The following is a 17,249-nucleotide window of genomic DNA, read 5'->3' as shown; positions in this document are numbered from 1 at the left end:
TATTCCAAAAAAGGTCTGATCCGAGTTTCATGTCACTTTCAGCGACATGATTGTTTTCAAGCCTTTTCTGTAATTAAGTTCTGTATCTGTTGATAATGAAGTCATTATTATTATCACCGGAAATCTCTTGAAAAATCTAAGTTTGGATGAATGAAAAATCCATACTAAGTTGATCAGAAGTTTGGAAAAAAAAATCTCGCACTTACAAAATTGGGATGGAAGTGAGCTATTAGCAAGGCTAAAGTGGAAATTCGTAAAAATGCGAAAATGGATAGACGTAGATGTTTGAATATCATTTTATTTTTGAAAAAAATAGACGTAAATTACGCCGCAAATTTTATTTCTGTTATATTTAAAATTGAAAATGGAACATATTTGAGAGAGGAAGTGAAAAATGCCTGTAACTTAAGGCAGGAAGTTTGACAATCCTGATAGTGAATTGATGTGATTCAATGTTAGGAAAAGAATATTCCCACTTTTACAATAGCTGAACATTTGACACACAATTTTTTTGCACAATCGTTCGACAAAAAATCTTGATAGCGCACCGGCTGAAGTCAATTAGCAAATTAAGTATTATTTCAACTCTATCTCCTTTAAAATTTATAAATATGCAAAAAAATTGAAAAACTTTCGATAGAAGAAAAAAAGCAATCAAATTCAAAATTATTTCTCAACAAAGATGTATAGATCATACACAGAACATTTTTTTAATACACACAATAAGAAAAAAATTGTGTGCCCGACAGAAGTGATAACTTGAACTAATCTAAGTTGAACTATTCAATGTTAAAATTGTTTGACTTGAGAAAAGCTAAGGTTATCAGGAAGATTTAATCTTCCTCTTGAAGATGATCACCTGTGTCGAGGTGTAAAATAACGGTTTGGTGTTGGGAAAAACTCCAATAATATTGGAGAAAAGAGAACTGAAACTTTCTATTTTTTTTACCACTTTTATTTGTAATTAACGTTACTGCATTTTCTTTCTATAAGGACATTTTCAAACTTATACATCATATAAGTTGTATGTATAAATTTGAAAATGTCCTTATAGGACGAAACTGCAGTGTTAGTTACAAATAAAAGTGGTCAAAAACATAAAAAGTTTCAACTCTCTTTTGTTCATTATGATTTCCTACCACGTAGTAACGGCTACATCCATCAATTTATCCAATAATATTCATACCTACACCAAAGGTTCCTAACAGTACACCAGAAATAAAATATTTTATTGATTATTTTGTATTTGTACATAAATTATAGCTACCATAAGCCAATTTTTACTTTTGTAGGATTAAATAATGATACTAATAGTGTACATACACAAAATTAGTATAATTATTTGTAAGACACGTTTCATACAATAAAAAATTATTACGTGCTTGCTGGTTAGATTTATATAATGCTGTCAACAGTGTATGTCTAACGCACACTAAACACTGAGCTTTTGTACGACGAGAGAGGAGGAGTCTGCCTTTCGCTGAATTATGCGTGAGAGACAGACAAACTGGCGCACAGAAAAAATGGCTTTTACAAACAACTACTTTCCTTTTAAAACCTGTGTGTTTTGGAAGTTTCAACTTACTTGGCATGTAGAAGGCAACGCAACCACACAGGTGCAGTGTGTGATTAGCGAGACACTCTAGTTTACAATTGAACTGAGTGTAATTCTGGAAAAATTTCAAGTCTTTTTCGCCTTGGAGGTAGCATTCCCGTTTCGTAGAGCTGTAATATTTGACATCTTCCGACGTTAGCAGTTGTGAGGCCGAAATAGCTACTATCACCGATTTTCCCAAAGGCACCCGGAAATAATGTTGCTGGACAGTTGGAAAACGTATAGCTTTGTGCAGAACTACCTGCAACGAACAATAATTAACATTTTCTGGACGTGAACAGTTTTTGGTAACTATTATTTTAACGGCTCACTTTAGTTTTTTCAAAAAATTATTAGACTTGCGTATTTTTGTCTGCTGATAACGAATCTGAAGAAACTCTACAACGTTTCAGAACAATACAGAGTATTCTAAAGTATTTCAGAACATTTCAGAATATTCTTTTAGGTTGTGAATGTTCGATAACATCCCAGATTATTGAAAAAGTATTAAGAAAGTTATGAGATAGCTCTTCATCCATCATTGCCCTCTAGAAGGTTGCCAAACAGTCCACATACACACCACACCACATTGGAGGTTGCTCACAGGGTACCACAAGGATCTGTGATAGGACCCATTGTATTTATTATTTTCATCAATGACACCACTGTACTTCAATTTTATAAAAACTTGAAGACATTTTGCATTTTCACAAAGGATCAATATCAATTGGTAACGATGGTTTCTAGTTGACAAATTCAAATTTGCTCTGAATGTGAAAATATGATGATGCGCTTGACATTTCTTAAAAGTTTCTCGACCAATATGTGACTTTAAATATATATTTGAATGTAAATATGACTTTCGACCTGTGTAAACACCAATCTTCTCCAGATATTCAAATGCTCGCCAGGTAACTACTACTTTACTTGCTGATATCATGACAAACATTTCATTAAATCACTGTGTTCCTCAAAAAAACCTACACAAGGTCATTTTTGGGTAGATCTCTATTCTTCTGCTTTTTATTTCCCTGCAGAAACCTGAGGTAGAGAGTCTCATATGTTTCATGGAGAACCTTGAAATAACATGAAAAATATCCCATTCACCTGATATCCCTGGAAGCTGGTACATGCATAATCGAGGTCAGCTTTTTCGACTTCCATATTCACGATAAGGGCATTGGAGGAACCAGCAAGAAGAGCTCTTCTTGGATAGGTGTTGATTCCTGCATTTTCACTGTACCCATAATCGACTGTCCAATGTGGAAATGCATGATTGAGATTTTTGTTGACAGCTGGTAAATGTCTGAAAATCAAAAACAGATTGATATAAAAAAATGTAGTGAAGGGCGCAATAAAAAAACTTTCCCAAAAATTAAAAATCAACCCGTCCTGAAAAATTTACACAAAAAAACAGAAGTTTAGATATTTTGAATTTGGAACTGTATATCATTCGTCATCTGATTTATACACTAAATGAACAAGTTCTTCAAAATGTAGTGAATGAAATACTTACACCACATTTCGATAAACAAGTCGGTCATCTAGCATATTGAAGGTCATGCAAAGACCTTCATCTGTGACAATTGGTCTGAAAATCTTGAGGCAGTCATGGTTTTCACTCATCCATGAACAATTTTTAAGGAATCCAACACTTGCCTGAAATATTAACATATCTAGAATAAACTGTAACAAACGAGTTCAAGACGGGCGATGACATCTCCTCCTACAGAGACGCCATCTATGGGATCGACGGGGAACTGAATCTCCATCTTGTTTATGCAATGATTCATTCACTTGAATTTGAGCCTACAGCTAGCAATTTCATTTTACCGTTTGTTAGTTATGAGAGATTATTAATAAAAAGAATTAGTCAACATCAAAAATCAAGCTAGTAGTGACCACTTCTCTAGAATATCAAACTTTTTCTATGACTTATATCAAGAATATTTTGAAATGTTTAAAATATTTTTTCAGTTTCGAATAGTTTGAAAATCAGGTGGTTAAAAATATAAAAAACTTCTGTCGATGTCCCGAATTCAACCAAAATCAAAATGCTTCGCTCAAAAATTTTGTACATCTCATTCAGATTTTCATTGTATTTCATTTCTTCTTGCAAAGAGGAAGAAAGAGGAAAGGGAACCCAATAAATAGAAACTATTACTCATTTCAATAAAAAGTTACTCCTTTGAATGGTTCAACGATAAACTCACATTTCCCAAAAATCTGTAAAAATCCTCGTCGATAGTACTTATATTCGGTATGTATTTGGAGAAACGTTTTCCTTCTCCACATAACATGGACATGTACTGCAAGTTCTTCAGTCTGAAATTCAAATAATATCAATTTTCCTCATGTTATCGGAAATTACCTTTCTTGAATCGAATGACTTACTCCAAAGAATCAAGTTTTTTTTCATCCACAATATGCTTCTTCATGACATCAGAAAAGTTGAAATATCTCCTCGTGCTTTTCACTTCGTTACAAATAGTGACTGCGGGAAAGGGAATTTCATAAATATTGGTTTCTCCGGAGTCGAAATTTACTATGACCGGACTAGTCTGCCACTTCCTATATGTTTGGTAAATAACAGCAATACACAAGATCATACTTGTAATGAATATTATAATCCAGAGTATCCTGCAACGAAAATGCGCCAAATTAATCACCATCATTGATATATCACCACTTATATCGAGTTTCTATTGGACATGGAGTTTTATCCCTACACCAAACCGTTATTTTTAACAGTTCGACACGTGTTTTGATCACTAAGTGATCATCTTCAAGAGGAAGATAAAACGAAACAGTTTGGTTCAATCTTCCTCTTGAAGATGACCACTTGGTGATCGAAACACGTGTCGAGGTGTTAAAATAATGGTTTGGTGTTGGGTCCTGCAATATTCAGTACTACACCAAATGTTCCAAACAGAGCATCACAAGTACATAATGAAGTGATTATTACATTCAATTGATAAAATATTAGTAAAAATGAAGGAAATGGAAAGAGGGGATGGGGAGCTTGAACCACTAGCTCACATTGTTGAGAATAAGCAATTAAAGACTTCTGTCAAAGCTACTTTCCAGGTTTCCTGGCCATGGTCTGGCAATGGCAATTAAGGGATGAACCATAAAAACTTACTTCTCGAACAAGCTCCGTCTCTCACCGAAATATTTGAATCCGTGTATTCCCGTATTGTCGTAGTATTCCCAACAGTAAGAGTTCAGATTGGTTGAAAATTTTTCGAAATCAGCACGTCTGTTTCTTTTATCAACAACAGAATCATCACCTGTGGAGATGAATGCATTATCCAGAGACCCCATCACAAACACGATTGCGACTTGTGTTAACACGTGCCCATCCTTTTATTCTACTAGCTGCTGGAATTCAGTTTGCTGAATGTAAACAGATCGATATATCCATTCAATTTTACACTGGTCTAATCTGAAAATGTTAGGTGAATGTTTTGATATCATTACCGTATTACATCACTACATGACAGCACGAGATTCGGTAGTGAAATATGGCGATGTTTATTCCAAAAAATATCCTGTGAAACTGGGAGTCCCCTAGGGATCAGTACTGGGACCACTTCTTTTCACGATTTCCATTAACGACCTCCTATACATATAAAGGCTCACATAAATATGTATGCTCCCCTACAGTTACAATATATAATAATGATATTGCCGAATTGGGGACTGAAGTAATTGGGGTTGTTGAGGAATTTGGATCGTAGTGTCAACGTAATTCATTGATACTTAATGTAGATAAGACAATGGTAGTGAATTTCTATCTCCGACGCCTAATTATAAGATTGATTTTCAAATTAGGATATTTCGATAGTTGTAAACCAAAAACTCAAACAAAATATTATACTTGAATACCGGAATGATCCAGTGTAATATGTTTACAAGGTTTTTACAAGGAGTTCCTGTAAATGATTTATTCATATCTGTTGCTATGACTGTGTATTTTTGAAAATTCCATATGTGACTTGTATAGTATTTATTTTATCATATTTACAACTATAGTATGACATGCCATATGTACTATCTGTACCTGCGCTTTGCAGCGAGGTAGCAGCGTCTGCTACTGCCGCAGTCTGCCGCAGTAGCAGACGAAACGTTAGGTATAAAAACCTGCAAACCACGGCTAATAAAGCCAAATTTCTGTGAATGGCGGCGATCCCCGTAAAATGAATGAAAAAAAAAAAATAAAACAGTTGTAAAAAAACACTTATGACTGTTCTCCATAGTTAAGAGCATGTTTCATTTATGAGCAGTGTATAACTAGATGTCGTTTACAAGTGCTGCTAATTCATATAAAAACTTATTACCTCATCAATCTAACTCCACGTCTTGAAGACTGATTCCAATGTCAAGCAGTCAATTATCTACTTTCCAAACAAACATTTGACGTCTACCTCCATACTTGTGTGGCAGCTCAGGATATGATCCATCATCTGAATTACTGAACATTATGTACCTAGTATATATGTTGTTTATCGGAAAACTGCATTTTCAACATCGAGACAAATCGTATTAATGGATTATACTTCATCTATAGATATATTTAACCGCTTCCTAAAGATAAGATATTGGGCAACACAATCTAAAGCTTGATTACAAACATGGATTGAGTGGTATCTTAGCAAAATAGTGTTTGTTATATTCAGCAAGAGAATAAAATACGAACTGAAAACCCGAACTACAAATGAGATCAATTAAAAAATCATATTGTTGAAGTTTCTCACATTTTCAGGTAGACTATTGAATATTTTTCGTCCTAAGTATTCGTAGCTTGTTTGATTTTTTTCCTTCATGAACGGAAGAATAAAATTATTTATCTTTCTTGTTTCGAAAGTATCGACTTTCTTTGGAAAGCTTTTTTTGATCGATGCAAAATCGTTTTTTATTATATTTTTCAAATTATCCAGTCTATTCTTTCTTCAGTTTATTCTCAGGAAACAATTTCCTAGCCTAGCACAGTTCTTTGAGGTACACCAGATAATATTCTTTTTTCTTTGCTAGTTATGTTTTGTATTTTTATTTTCTGTTGTCAGTCAATCGAATGTCAAAGGCCTCTGCTAGGTCTGAGAAAAGGGAAAATAAACCAACAATAAATATTGAAACTACTTTTCTCAAACCAAAACGAAAATACTGAGCAAAAGTATTTTCTATGGATTCATTTTATGCCAGAGATTCCAAATTCTGCTTATCAAAAACAAATCTGCTTTAACATCTTAGGCTCAATCATAATACTATCAATATGTTTTTTTTTTCATAGATGTTGCCAGTAAAGTAACCTAACTTTGTCTTATGAGTCCAGTTTTGAAGAAGTTTTTCATATCAAAATTCTGTTATGTTTTATTACATCCACCAATTAAATAATTCGAAGAACTGTTTCATCAGTAATTCTGAATAACAGTAGAAACGGTTGAAACATTTTCATTCTCATATTCTTGATATAAAAACAGTATTTTATGAAGATCGATTCCATTGTCTATACATCTGAAGAACTTCTGAAATGTTGATAAACTTTGAAGAGAAAATAAATACCCAGTTTGAGACATTATTAATATTCTGAAACCTGTCAAGTGGAAAAATAATGAATAGGTGAAAGAGTGTTTCTTCACTTCACAGGCCGTGAGTTAACTTCCTACGAAATTTAGAAACAATTTTAAAGTTCCATCCTATGAAAAATTCATCTGTATTATTAACGAAGTAGTCTAAAACTTCCAGAAAACATAATTAAAAGCTGTTTTCAAGCATAGTAAATTGGATTCAGTACAGTAATTTGAAAATCCTAAAGAAGGGATAAGTTTTTCATGAAAAATGCCTTTGGATTCTCCCTATCAGGAATTCTTTTTGTCTTGAATTAGTATGTACTTTTTATTTTAGGTTACTGTTCGTGACAAACCCAATGCGCCAATAAATACGTTTAGAATTTCAACCTAAATACATATACAGAAAACTGCAATATGATAGAAAACCTTTCAATTGATATAAATCGATGTCTTCCTCGTTTTTCACAAAAAGTAGATTTATCGGCTTTTGTGCGGTTGCTCCTCCGTTGATGTAATATTTTAGGTAATGAAAAAGTTCATATGAAAATGTAAGTCAAATAGTCAAAGTTGGAAAAAGTGTAAGTACTGGAAGAAATATTGAGGATGGGGTACCACAGGGATCCATTCTAGGACCCTTCTTGTATTTAGCTTTTGCCAATGACTTGTCAGTGTACCTAAATAAGAACTCGGCTATTCACTGTACGTGTTATGCTGATGATACTAATATATTAATTATTGAAAACGATATGGACTCCGCGAAAAACACAGCTCTAGAGACCTACAAAAAAGTTATTATGTGGTCAAAGAAAAACAATTTAATGTTGAATGAAGCCATCAAAATCATATGGATTTATTGCTAGTAGCGCCGTCTGTGTGTTAGCCTTCGAACTTCTCAGCCCATCTAGTAAATGTCATGCGTATTCTGTAGGATAATTCTTACATATTATATTTTAGACATTTACATTTTCAAAAATTCTATTTCTAGCGACACATTCATAAGTTTTTGTGGTGACTGTTAAGAACCAATCCCCTTTGTGTGATCAATTCCCAGTTCTCTCTATATAATGATAGTTCGTGACCTAATTATTGGAATGATGAATGAGATCGGAAGATAACAGCCATTAACATAGACACCACCCGGAAGAAAAACCGTCGTGAAATTTGTAGCGTAACTAGACCAGTAACAAAAAAGATCACCAGCACGTATGATGGATGAAGAGAAGGAACCCGAACGTCGACCATTTTGGAAAAGTGTCAGAAATTACTTTAGAGAGTATTGCAACTGTACAAGTATTCATGGATTCAGATATTTTGGTGAGAAAAGGACATATTTTGAACGGTAAGCTGTGTCTTAATTTTTGAACGGGGAAAGATATCAAAGTCGGACACAATTTGTAAATGAAAAGGAAAATATTCAGCACTTTTTTTATATAAAACACGGTGTGATCCGCAGCATGAAAGGGCGCTATTAAATTTTTTGTTCAAATAAAATGGAATATCTTGAGACCCTTGGCTCAAAAGGTATTTCAATTTTTGTACAATGACTTTTACGGCTTTGAATTTGAGTAACAGGTTGCACAGTTATTGGTGTATAATAATAATAATTATAATAATAATTTTTATTATCCTGTAAGAGAATCAAAAAGGTGCATTGTGTAGGATTACTCAGAAAAGGGCTTCAAAGTAAAACTAAGAATATAAAGAAAATTCACTAAGAGTAACACATTCATTGAAATTTTTATTTTATTTTTCAATCATTTCCTGAAAGGAGTAAAAGTTTTTCTGTAGTAGGAAAGACTTACTGTAATTTTGAAGCTGTGGAGGTTTTCTGGAGGTTTTCAGTTCAAGGCGTAGGACATCAAATAATCTGAGCCCTATTACATTGGGGAAATTGTAAGTCAGTGAGTTTTTATCATATGGCACATGAAAGTCTGTCTTACAGCTGATATTAATAGAATGGGCATTTTCATTTCTTATGAAACAGTTACGTATATACTATATATATCAAAGCCAATAATTCTAATATATACAGGCATGGTATTGTTAGTATTTCAAAATTTTGAAAAATGCTTTTAGAGCTTGTATTTCTTGAGACTCCTGCTATACATCTTATAATCTTTTTCTGGACGTCAAAAACATCTTTGCATAAGAATGAAGCTCCCCAGAAAGAGATACCATATCAAAGACGGGGTTCCACTTGAGCACGATACAGCATAATCAGCTGTTTCTGGTCTAAAATATTATGATGGTTTCTCAGATGATAATTCACGGAGTTTAATTTTGATATAACTCTTCCACAATTAATTTTCCAACTGAGATATTCATCCAAGTGTACACCTAAAAACTTCACCACGGAGCACGGAGAAATTTCATCATCTTCAACTCTCAAGTTGGACATTGAGAAAAATAATAATAAAGATTGAAACAACTATAAAGTTAGTTCTTACAGGTTACACAGAGTTTATAATGAGTAAGAGAATGAAATTTTTCACAGAAACTGAAAGTATCACAAATAAAATTCAACTAAAGAATTTGGCAAAAAAGCGCTTTCAATTGAACAGGAAAATAGAAGTTACATTCCACCGTGCAACGGTTTTTCTGGGCAAAATTCAGCTGTTTTGTAACGAACTTTGCTGCCCCATTCTTGTAACAGCTGGCCATGAAACCGTATACAAGGGATTTATAAAGTACCCTTATTAATTTAGTGCTCATTTAATATCTCGCCGCCTAGCCAGTGTAACAATAGATCATTTCGTTGACGGGAACTCTATTACTGTGCCAAAAAATATATTTATTTTTTTCTGACATCCCACCGTCTAGTCATCTGTGTCAGAAGAAACCCAATGAAGGTTCTGTCAAGAAGAGTAAGAAACCGCACTGTAAGTGCTTTGTGAATGCGAAGCGATAGTAAGACTGAAGATGCGAGGAAGAGACACTAGAGGCTGTCAGCTATATGAAGGGGTCAGTGTCAAGGCTATGGAGTCCATCAAAGAGATCAAGCTAGACAATGAGCTCTAAAAACTGAGAAGCAACACAATAGATCTGAGAAGGTCGCAGTGAATTAGGCCATTGGCTAGCTCCCTGACAATCTAATCTAATCTAGTGATCTGTGTAGCACGTCCCCATTTTGTATGTTGGCCGCACTAAATTATCTATTAATTTTGACCATCTTTCGTTTTCACCGTTGTCACCAAGTGTAATACCTAGCGGGTCTTTATGCAGAACAATATATTTTATTTTTGTGCCATTCCACACCCCTCGTCACCAATACGTTGCATCACTTGTCCTTAAAGGATCTAGGGTTCGCGACAAACGCACGAAAGCCGGTGTTTTAGAAGACTAACTACACCGTGTACCTTTTTGAGGTTACTTCCCTAATAAGGTCTACTCCCCAATGAGGCTGGAAGTTGATACTCTTGGCTAAAGACCTTTCAACTATTCTGCAATGAAGCGAGACTTAATAAATAAGCTAGATTATGTTTTAAACACTTGTAAACACTTTTCAGACTCAGATTACAATTAATGTATGACACATTCAACATTCCCAGTATTTTTCAACAGTCAATTTCATTTTTAAACACAATTTTTTCGATAGCACGTTGTTTTTGAAACACCGATTCCATGTTTCTTTTCAGCTTCTGGTGGTTGATAGTATTCAGCATAACTTTGGCGGCGTGTGTGTATGCCATACATGAAGTTTACCAGAAATGGGTGAAAAGTCCAGTTATAGTGAGTTTTGCAACCAAGGAAACCCCTATATATTCGATTCCGTTTCCAGCTGTTACCATTTGCTCGGAAACAAAATCAATTTTGGAACATTACAATCACACCAAAATGATAGGAAAATCTGTTAGAGGGGAAAACCTGACAGATAATGAGTGAGTACTGTTTTTTAAATAATTCATCTGCTAAATATTGAAGATTTTCCCAGTTTCCTGAAAAGTACCTCCCGGTTCTTATTGCATTCCACTTCCTTCACTTAAATAGTTACAGAAATCATAGGTAACGCACCAATATTCACACGCCAGCTCAATCACCTGGCAAGACATGAGAACGTACATCATCAAAGTAATTGTTGTGCAAAATATGCCCTATAGAATGAGGAACAATATGAATTCTCCACCTTTGAATGAGAAAGACCAATTGGAGCAATGTCAGAATGATGCAGAAAATGCAGCTCTTGCTGCCAATGAATTGAATTATCTCGCTATAACCCTAGTTGCAAAGCAATCAGAAGCTAATTGCTTGCAAAAGGATATATTATAAGTAGTTAATGAAAGATCCTTATTCACATATACTTCACTATTGGTGAAGTGTTTACAAAAACTCCACTAAGCATGAATTCGAACTTTAAGATGCATGTCCTAAAGAAATTCAGAGATAATTCCTTCGCATCACAGCATTTCCTAACTTCTTCCATATCTGCTATAAGTCATTCAGTTCAGTAATGACTTCAGCAAATAGTAGCAATATCAGCAAATAGAAAAAACTTTTCTCAGATTTTCATTGAGGCAAGGTCATTTATATACAAGAGAAATAACAGTGGTCCCAGTACCAAACCCTGGGGTACTCCGCATGACATGACTCGAGACTATATATCTTATCCTGTAGAAATACTCGTTGGGTACGCTGTGATGGATAAGAATGTAACCATCTCAATGAGACATCTCTGAAGCCATACATTTCCAATGTTTCATGAGCACACTATGATCTACGCAGTCAGAGGCTTTGGTGGGATCATAAAACACAGCTACGATTGACTCGCTTTCTGATAGACACAGATTTCTCAGAATATCGAAGATATTCACCAGACGGACCGATTCATGAGGAGCATCAACTCTGGTATTCACAGTAAAAGATCATTGTTGATACTATACTATACTACATCAGTTTTAGGGAATCTGTCACTCATAAATGGGTCAGATGTTTACTTTCAGTCTATCTATCGTGAGACCATCAAAGAGTATCTTTTCAGAAAAAAACCTACTTTTGAAAAATATTCAGATGTAACTTCTCTACAGATACATTCTGCCACATCAGTTTTTTGAGTAGCAACTAATCATATTTAGATCAGCCTGTATATCAGGGAGCAATTTCAATTGTTTGCAGGCAAAATATTGTTGATTACATGGCCATGGTGTGTGACCAAAATCCTGACATTCATTATTCAAACAAAAACGTTTTCAGTGATGACTTCTATGATTACTTGGAAAAGGTAATGTATAAAAAACAACACGTTTCTAAATTTTTTAATTCGAACATTATAAAACTCGTTGTAGGTTACTCCAATCAATCCACTTGCTGAAATAAGATTCATGGGAAAATTAACCCATCTCAACCGATTCAAACCCATTATCACAGATGAAGGAATTTGCTACTCTTTCAACATACTGGATAGATCTCAAATTTTCCGCAGTAATGTGTAAGTATCTCAAATGAGTCTCTCTAATATATATAATGGGCTTTGAGTTTCGAGTTTTTTCCATCAGTTGTAACTAGATGACTTTTTTGAAACATTTTATCTAAAATATGTTACTCAAAGTAGAATTACTATAATTTTAACACTTCAATACATGTTTCGATCACCAAGCGATCATCTTCAACCGATAGATTAAGTTTAATCTGCCTGTGAGCTGTACCAGGACAACAAAATACTTTAAATTTTTAGGAAACACTATAAGGAGTATCATACGCAAAAGGAAGTTGTAAAAAACAGCTGGTCGATGGAAAACGGATACACTGAAAATGCTAGCCTATATCCTCATCCTCTCAGGGCGTTGCTTGCTGGTGCCAAGAATTCTTTGGAGATCATTTTAGTGTCACCCAAATCAGAAATTGACCACACCTGTAAAAGTTCTCTTCAAGGATTCAGGGTATTCATAAGAGAATTATTTTCAATGTTGAGATTGATAGTACTCTTCAACTTTCCAGGTTTCACTGCACATACCCTCAAGAATACCACGACCAAGTCAAGAGTATTTCCAGGTAACTACTACAATAATAATTCTTCTCATTTATGGGTTATAGACGTGGAAAAAATTGAAAACTCAGGTTCTTGTTGATTTGTTCATGTTGAAACGTTGATTATTTTCAGAAATGAATGGAAAACTTCAGATTCAAACTCATCTTCCCAAAAACCGTCTCCCCAAAACCCATAAATCTGAGTTTCCAAGTATTTTTCATCTCAGGTCAGTTATAGATACCCTATTATTATGTCGGTACTATAAATCAAATGAAAATGAAAGTTGTATCGAGGAGAGATACATACGTATAAGAGAATGAATATTTTGAAATGGAATTTTGGAACACTCATCTTTCTCAATACTGTCTTGCAGCTGGATGAACGAAACACATCTGCATAAATGCCTTTCGAGTATAATTCAATGCCCAGCGTGATATTACCCGGAAAAATAGTTGTTTTCCTTCCTACCTACTGTGTAGGTACGTTGGGAGAGATGATGTTTCGAAATTCCATTTCCAAATATTTGTTCTCTACGTCAGTAATATGTTTCAGGTTCCTGTGAATGAAGTTGTTCTTGCAGCTGTTTATCCAGATATGATGACGACATCTGACTCAGTGAAAACATATAATCCAAAGAGGAGAGAATGTTATTTCCCATCAGAAAGGCATCTGAAGTATTTCAGAGTTTACACGTCGAACAATTGCAAGCTGGAATGTCTAACCAATTATACTTTGAACTATTGTGGATGTGTCAACTTCTACATGCCAAGTAAGAGATTTTGAACTTTGCACCATATCCTGAAAATGTGTTACCTGTCTTACCTTTCAACTTTTCAATTTCATGCGGTTCAACACTTAGACAGATAGATTTTTATTAAATTTTAGGAGACAACACAACACAAATATGTGGAACAGGAAAATTGGAATGTATGGCTTTTGCGGAAGAAAACTACGAATTGGGTGACTTACAGAAAAAGATAATGACACCTAAAAAACGGAGGTTTTTCGAAAGAATTTTCGGACGATCTTTCCAAGACAGATCCCTTTCAGACTGCGACTGTATGCCGTTGTGTTCGGATTTGTCGTACAACGTACATATTTCCCAGAATCCATATGATAGGATGCAACTCCTCAGAGCACTAGCTTCGAACGCATCTGTGGAATACCCAGAAGACAAGTAAGTCATTAATTATAAACTATTTTTAATTATTTTTTTTGTAAAACCGATACTTCATCTTCTTATATTTTCAATGAAAGCGTTCGTAGTTATCAAGGAATTGTGGCAAGAAAATTCATCTAATAGAGTAGTAAACACAATATAGAAATATATGTTTTTACGGCTGGCGTCAATGTTTTTGGTTGGCAAAACCTGGAAACCAACCAAAACAGTAAACACAGTCTACTTGCAAAGTCAGATTCAAAGATTTGGTTTGCATTAGGAGTTTCAGAAGGTTCAGAAGAGGATGCTGATAGAGTTAATGAAAATTCCAAACCGATCTTTACGCAGATTGAGCCTCAGCGGAAAAGCACAAGAGTCATGGCTGAGATATTTGAGGTCAGTCGGTAGCCAGGCGGTTTGACGTGGTTGCTTTGTTCACTCACTCGAATTGACAGCCGTATTAGTCGGTGGTTCAAGCCCTAGTCTGAACTATCGATTTTCACTTGCTATCGTCCAACTCGTGCTAGGAATCACACGTTAAAAGGTGAGATCTCGTTAATCCTTAGCCCGTACAAGTTTCTACTTCTGAGGGTTGTCGTTCGTAGGGGTGCGACAGCTGGTTAACGGAAAAACAGATTTTTTTTAACACACAATCAGTAACCTTCGATCTTTTCTGGGATTTGTCTCTCCTCATACCACAGAGAACTGGCTAATTGAGTTTGTCGCAATGCTTGGATTCCTCCACAAGAGAGGAAACTAAGGATGGACATGGAAAATCGACGTATTCGAAGTGTAAGGAAAGGAGAAAATACACAAAGTGCCTATCTATCTATAGTTTCTCCCATATTTCTGTTTAATTCTGTTTAAAATATGTTTTTCCGTTAACCAGCTGTCGCACCCCTACGAACAACAACCCTCAAAAGTCGTAACTTGTGCGAGCTAAGGATTAACGAGGTCTTGCCTTTTAACGTGTGATATTTCAGTAATTCATTCAATAATAGAGTGTATGTTGCCATCAACTTTTCTTTAGAAGAATTAGACATGAGCAATTATGCAGCAGACAAGGTGGCTCCTTGTTGCTATGATCTATATGCACTTTCGAACCACAGTGGGACAATTTACAGCGGGTATATTGCAGACACCCATAAACTGACACGTGACACAAATACAACGATTCACATGTGTCATCAATTTAAGCTGTGAGTCCTTTTTTATGAACAGGAGAACAGGAGAAAATGTATTTATAAAAAGAAACTTTTATATAATCGCTAGCAGAGGAATATTAAGAGAAATATGAACAGGTACAACTATTTCCAGCACTAACGAAACAAAATAGTACTTGTACCGCAACTGAATATTTAGCTCAAAGTATTGTGTATCAACTCCTGCAATCATAAGACTCAAGTTCTTTTGAGAATTTCATTTCAGGGACTTTTTTAGTTTTATAAAAATTTCAACTGCATCAGTCTCAAATAAACCAAAATATATACCTAGATGAACACAAAATGAATGAAAACACCATTTATTTCCAAAATTTTCGCCAATAAACCATTCTACAGGTCTTTTCAATAAGTTTGTCTACCTAGTTTTCAATAACAAAATTTTAATGAGTTGAATTGAAGAGGTTATATTTTTAGGAGTGATTATTTTTGGGAAAGAAAGTTTTTGGCTTTCTACTACTGTATCTTGATACAAAAAAAGATGAGGGAATCTTCCAAAGGAAGGAGGGAAGTAATCAATTTGAAAATAAGTAACTCTGAACATGGATGTTACTTCTTTGCATGATCCACATATCCATGTTTAGAGTTACTTATTTTCAAATTGATTACTTCCTTCCTTTCTTTAGAAGATTCCCAAATCTTTTTTTGTGACAAGATGGAGTAGTGGAAAGCCAAAAACTTTCTTTTCCAAAAATTTAATGAGTTATTTCTATAAATCCTAACGCCAACTTTAAACTTACAAAGTATCATTACAATTATGATACTCTTACTTTCATTGCCTTCTCTTCAATTATTTTACTAAAAAGTGATCTCGGAGAATCACAAATGGATTTTTCTCGAACTTGTGTTATTCCTCCAGGTGAGCTATTGTGAGCTAACTGTTCGAGTTAGAAAATTATGAGGTAGGAGACGGGCCAAGTGGCATATAAAATGAAATTTGGAGTTGATATTTAGGTAATATACATAGTTGCTTCATATCCAAGTTTTCACTATTTAAATAAAGTTCGTCCAATGTATATTCTCAGGTTTTGTCAAGGATCAGTTTCAGAACACTTCAAGGAATTGAATGTTCACATTTAACTCCTCATTGGAACAAACTAGGGTTAGGGCATCACAAAACAGAAGTGAAAATGTACAACGATATATGGTTTTTCAAAAAATATGTTTATGTCAAATCCAGTTCTCCTGAAAGAAACATGAAGATGATCTAAACATTATCAAAAAGCCTTATGACACTAGGTTATGATTCATGAAATGAATAATCTTGTATTTAATCTATTAGTGATTGTTTGTTGCAGGTATTATTTCTCTAAACTGATAGTCTTCTTCAAGTCAGCCCAATTTATAACTTCACAGAGACACGAGCTTTACGGGCCGACTGACTTCCTGGCAAATTTCGGAGGATTACTGGGTCTCTTTACTGGATTTTCGATCCTTTCGCTAATGGAGGCAATTTATTTCCTGACCGTCAGACTGTTTTGCAATTCTCGACTCTACGGCTTTTGGGCTGGACCGGATACTTCATAACTGTCCATATTTTTGTTGAAACTCGCCTCAGATTTCAATATAATGAAACAGGATCAGTGAATTTAATGAAAGAAAAATAATATACAATAAATATTCAATGTGTTTACAGAGGTCGAGCCTGTTTAGGATAATTCAATTCCATATTGTCGCTGATACGTTATATTTAAACCTAAAATTCTTCAATAAATGAATAAAACTCAAATCAATCAAATGTGTT

General features: G+C 34.6%; 2 protein-coding genes across 2 annotated transcripts in view; one reads left to right on the top strand and one right to left on the bottom strand.

The window, feature by feature from the left end:
* The window catches only part of LOC111510056 (uncharacterized), a 34,142-nt gene that overhangs the window by 4,533 nt on the left and 12,360 nt on the right, over positions 1 to 17,249 (bottom strand). Inside the window, exons 11-16 of the mRNA XM_023165912.2 lie at positions 4,737 to 4,957; positions 3,989 to 4,234; positions 3,808 to 3,919; positions 3,111 to 3,253; positions 2,702 to 2,900; positions 1,586 to 1,856 (exon numbers count right to left, since the gene is read on the bottom strand). Of these exons, the coding sequence (XP_023021680.2) occupies positions 1,586 to 1,856; positions 2,702 to 2,900; positions 3,111 to 3,253; positions 3,808 to 3,919; positions 3,989 to 4,234; positions 4,737 to 4,957 (1,192 nt within the window). The remainder of the gene's footprint in view (positions 1 to 1,585; positions 1,857 to 2,701; positions 2,901 to 3,110; positions 3,254 to 3,807; positions 3,920 to 3,988; positions 4,235 to 4,736; positions 4,958 to 17,249) is intronic.
* LOC141480840 (pickpocket protein 28-like) lies at positions 5,910 to 17,226 on the top strand. Its single transcript, XM_074171534.1, has 10 exons — positions 5,910 to 6,359; positions 8,150 to 8,503; positions 10,800 to 11,042; positions 12,274 to 12,379; positions 12,444 to 12,586; positions 12,833 to 13,037; positions 13,096 to 13,149; positions 13,679 to 13,895; positions 14,012 to 14,303; positions 16,804 to 17,226. The coding sequence occupies exons 2-10, from the start codon at positions 8,370 to 8,372 to the stop codon at positions 17,030 to 17,032; spliced, it is 1,623 nt and encodes a 540-aa protein (XP_074027635.1). The 5' UTR covers positions 5,910 to 6,359; positions 8,150 to 8,369; the 3' UTR covers positions 17,033 to 17,226.

This window comes from Leptinotarsa decemlineata, unplaced genomic scaffold (assembly GCF_025532065.1).
Source record: "Leptinotarsa decemlineata unplaced genomic scaffold, Ldec_3_MD MMD2_tig00000010_RagTag_RagTag, whole genome shotgun sequence".
In the NCBI taxonomy this organism is placed as follows: domain Eukaryota; kingdom Metazoa; phylum Arthropoda; class Insecta; order Coleoptera; family Chrysomelidae; genus Leptinotarsa; species Leptinotarsa decemlineata.
This window is presented reverse-complemented; position numbering and strand designations above follow the sequence as displayed.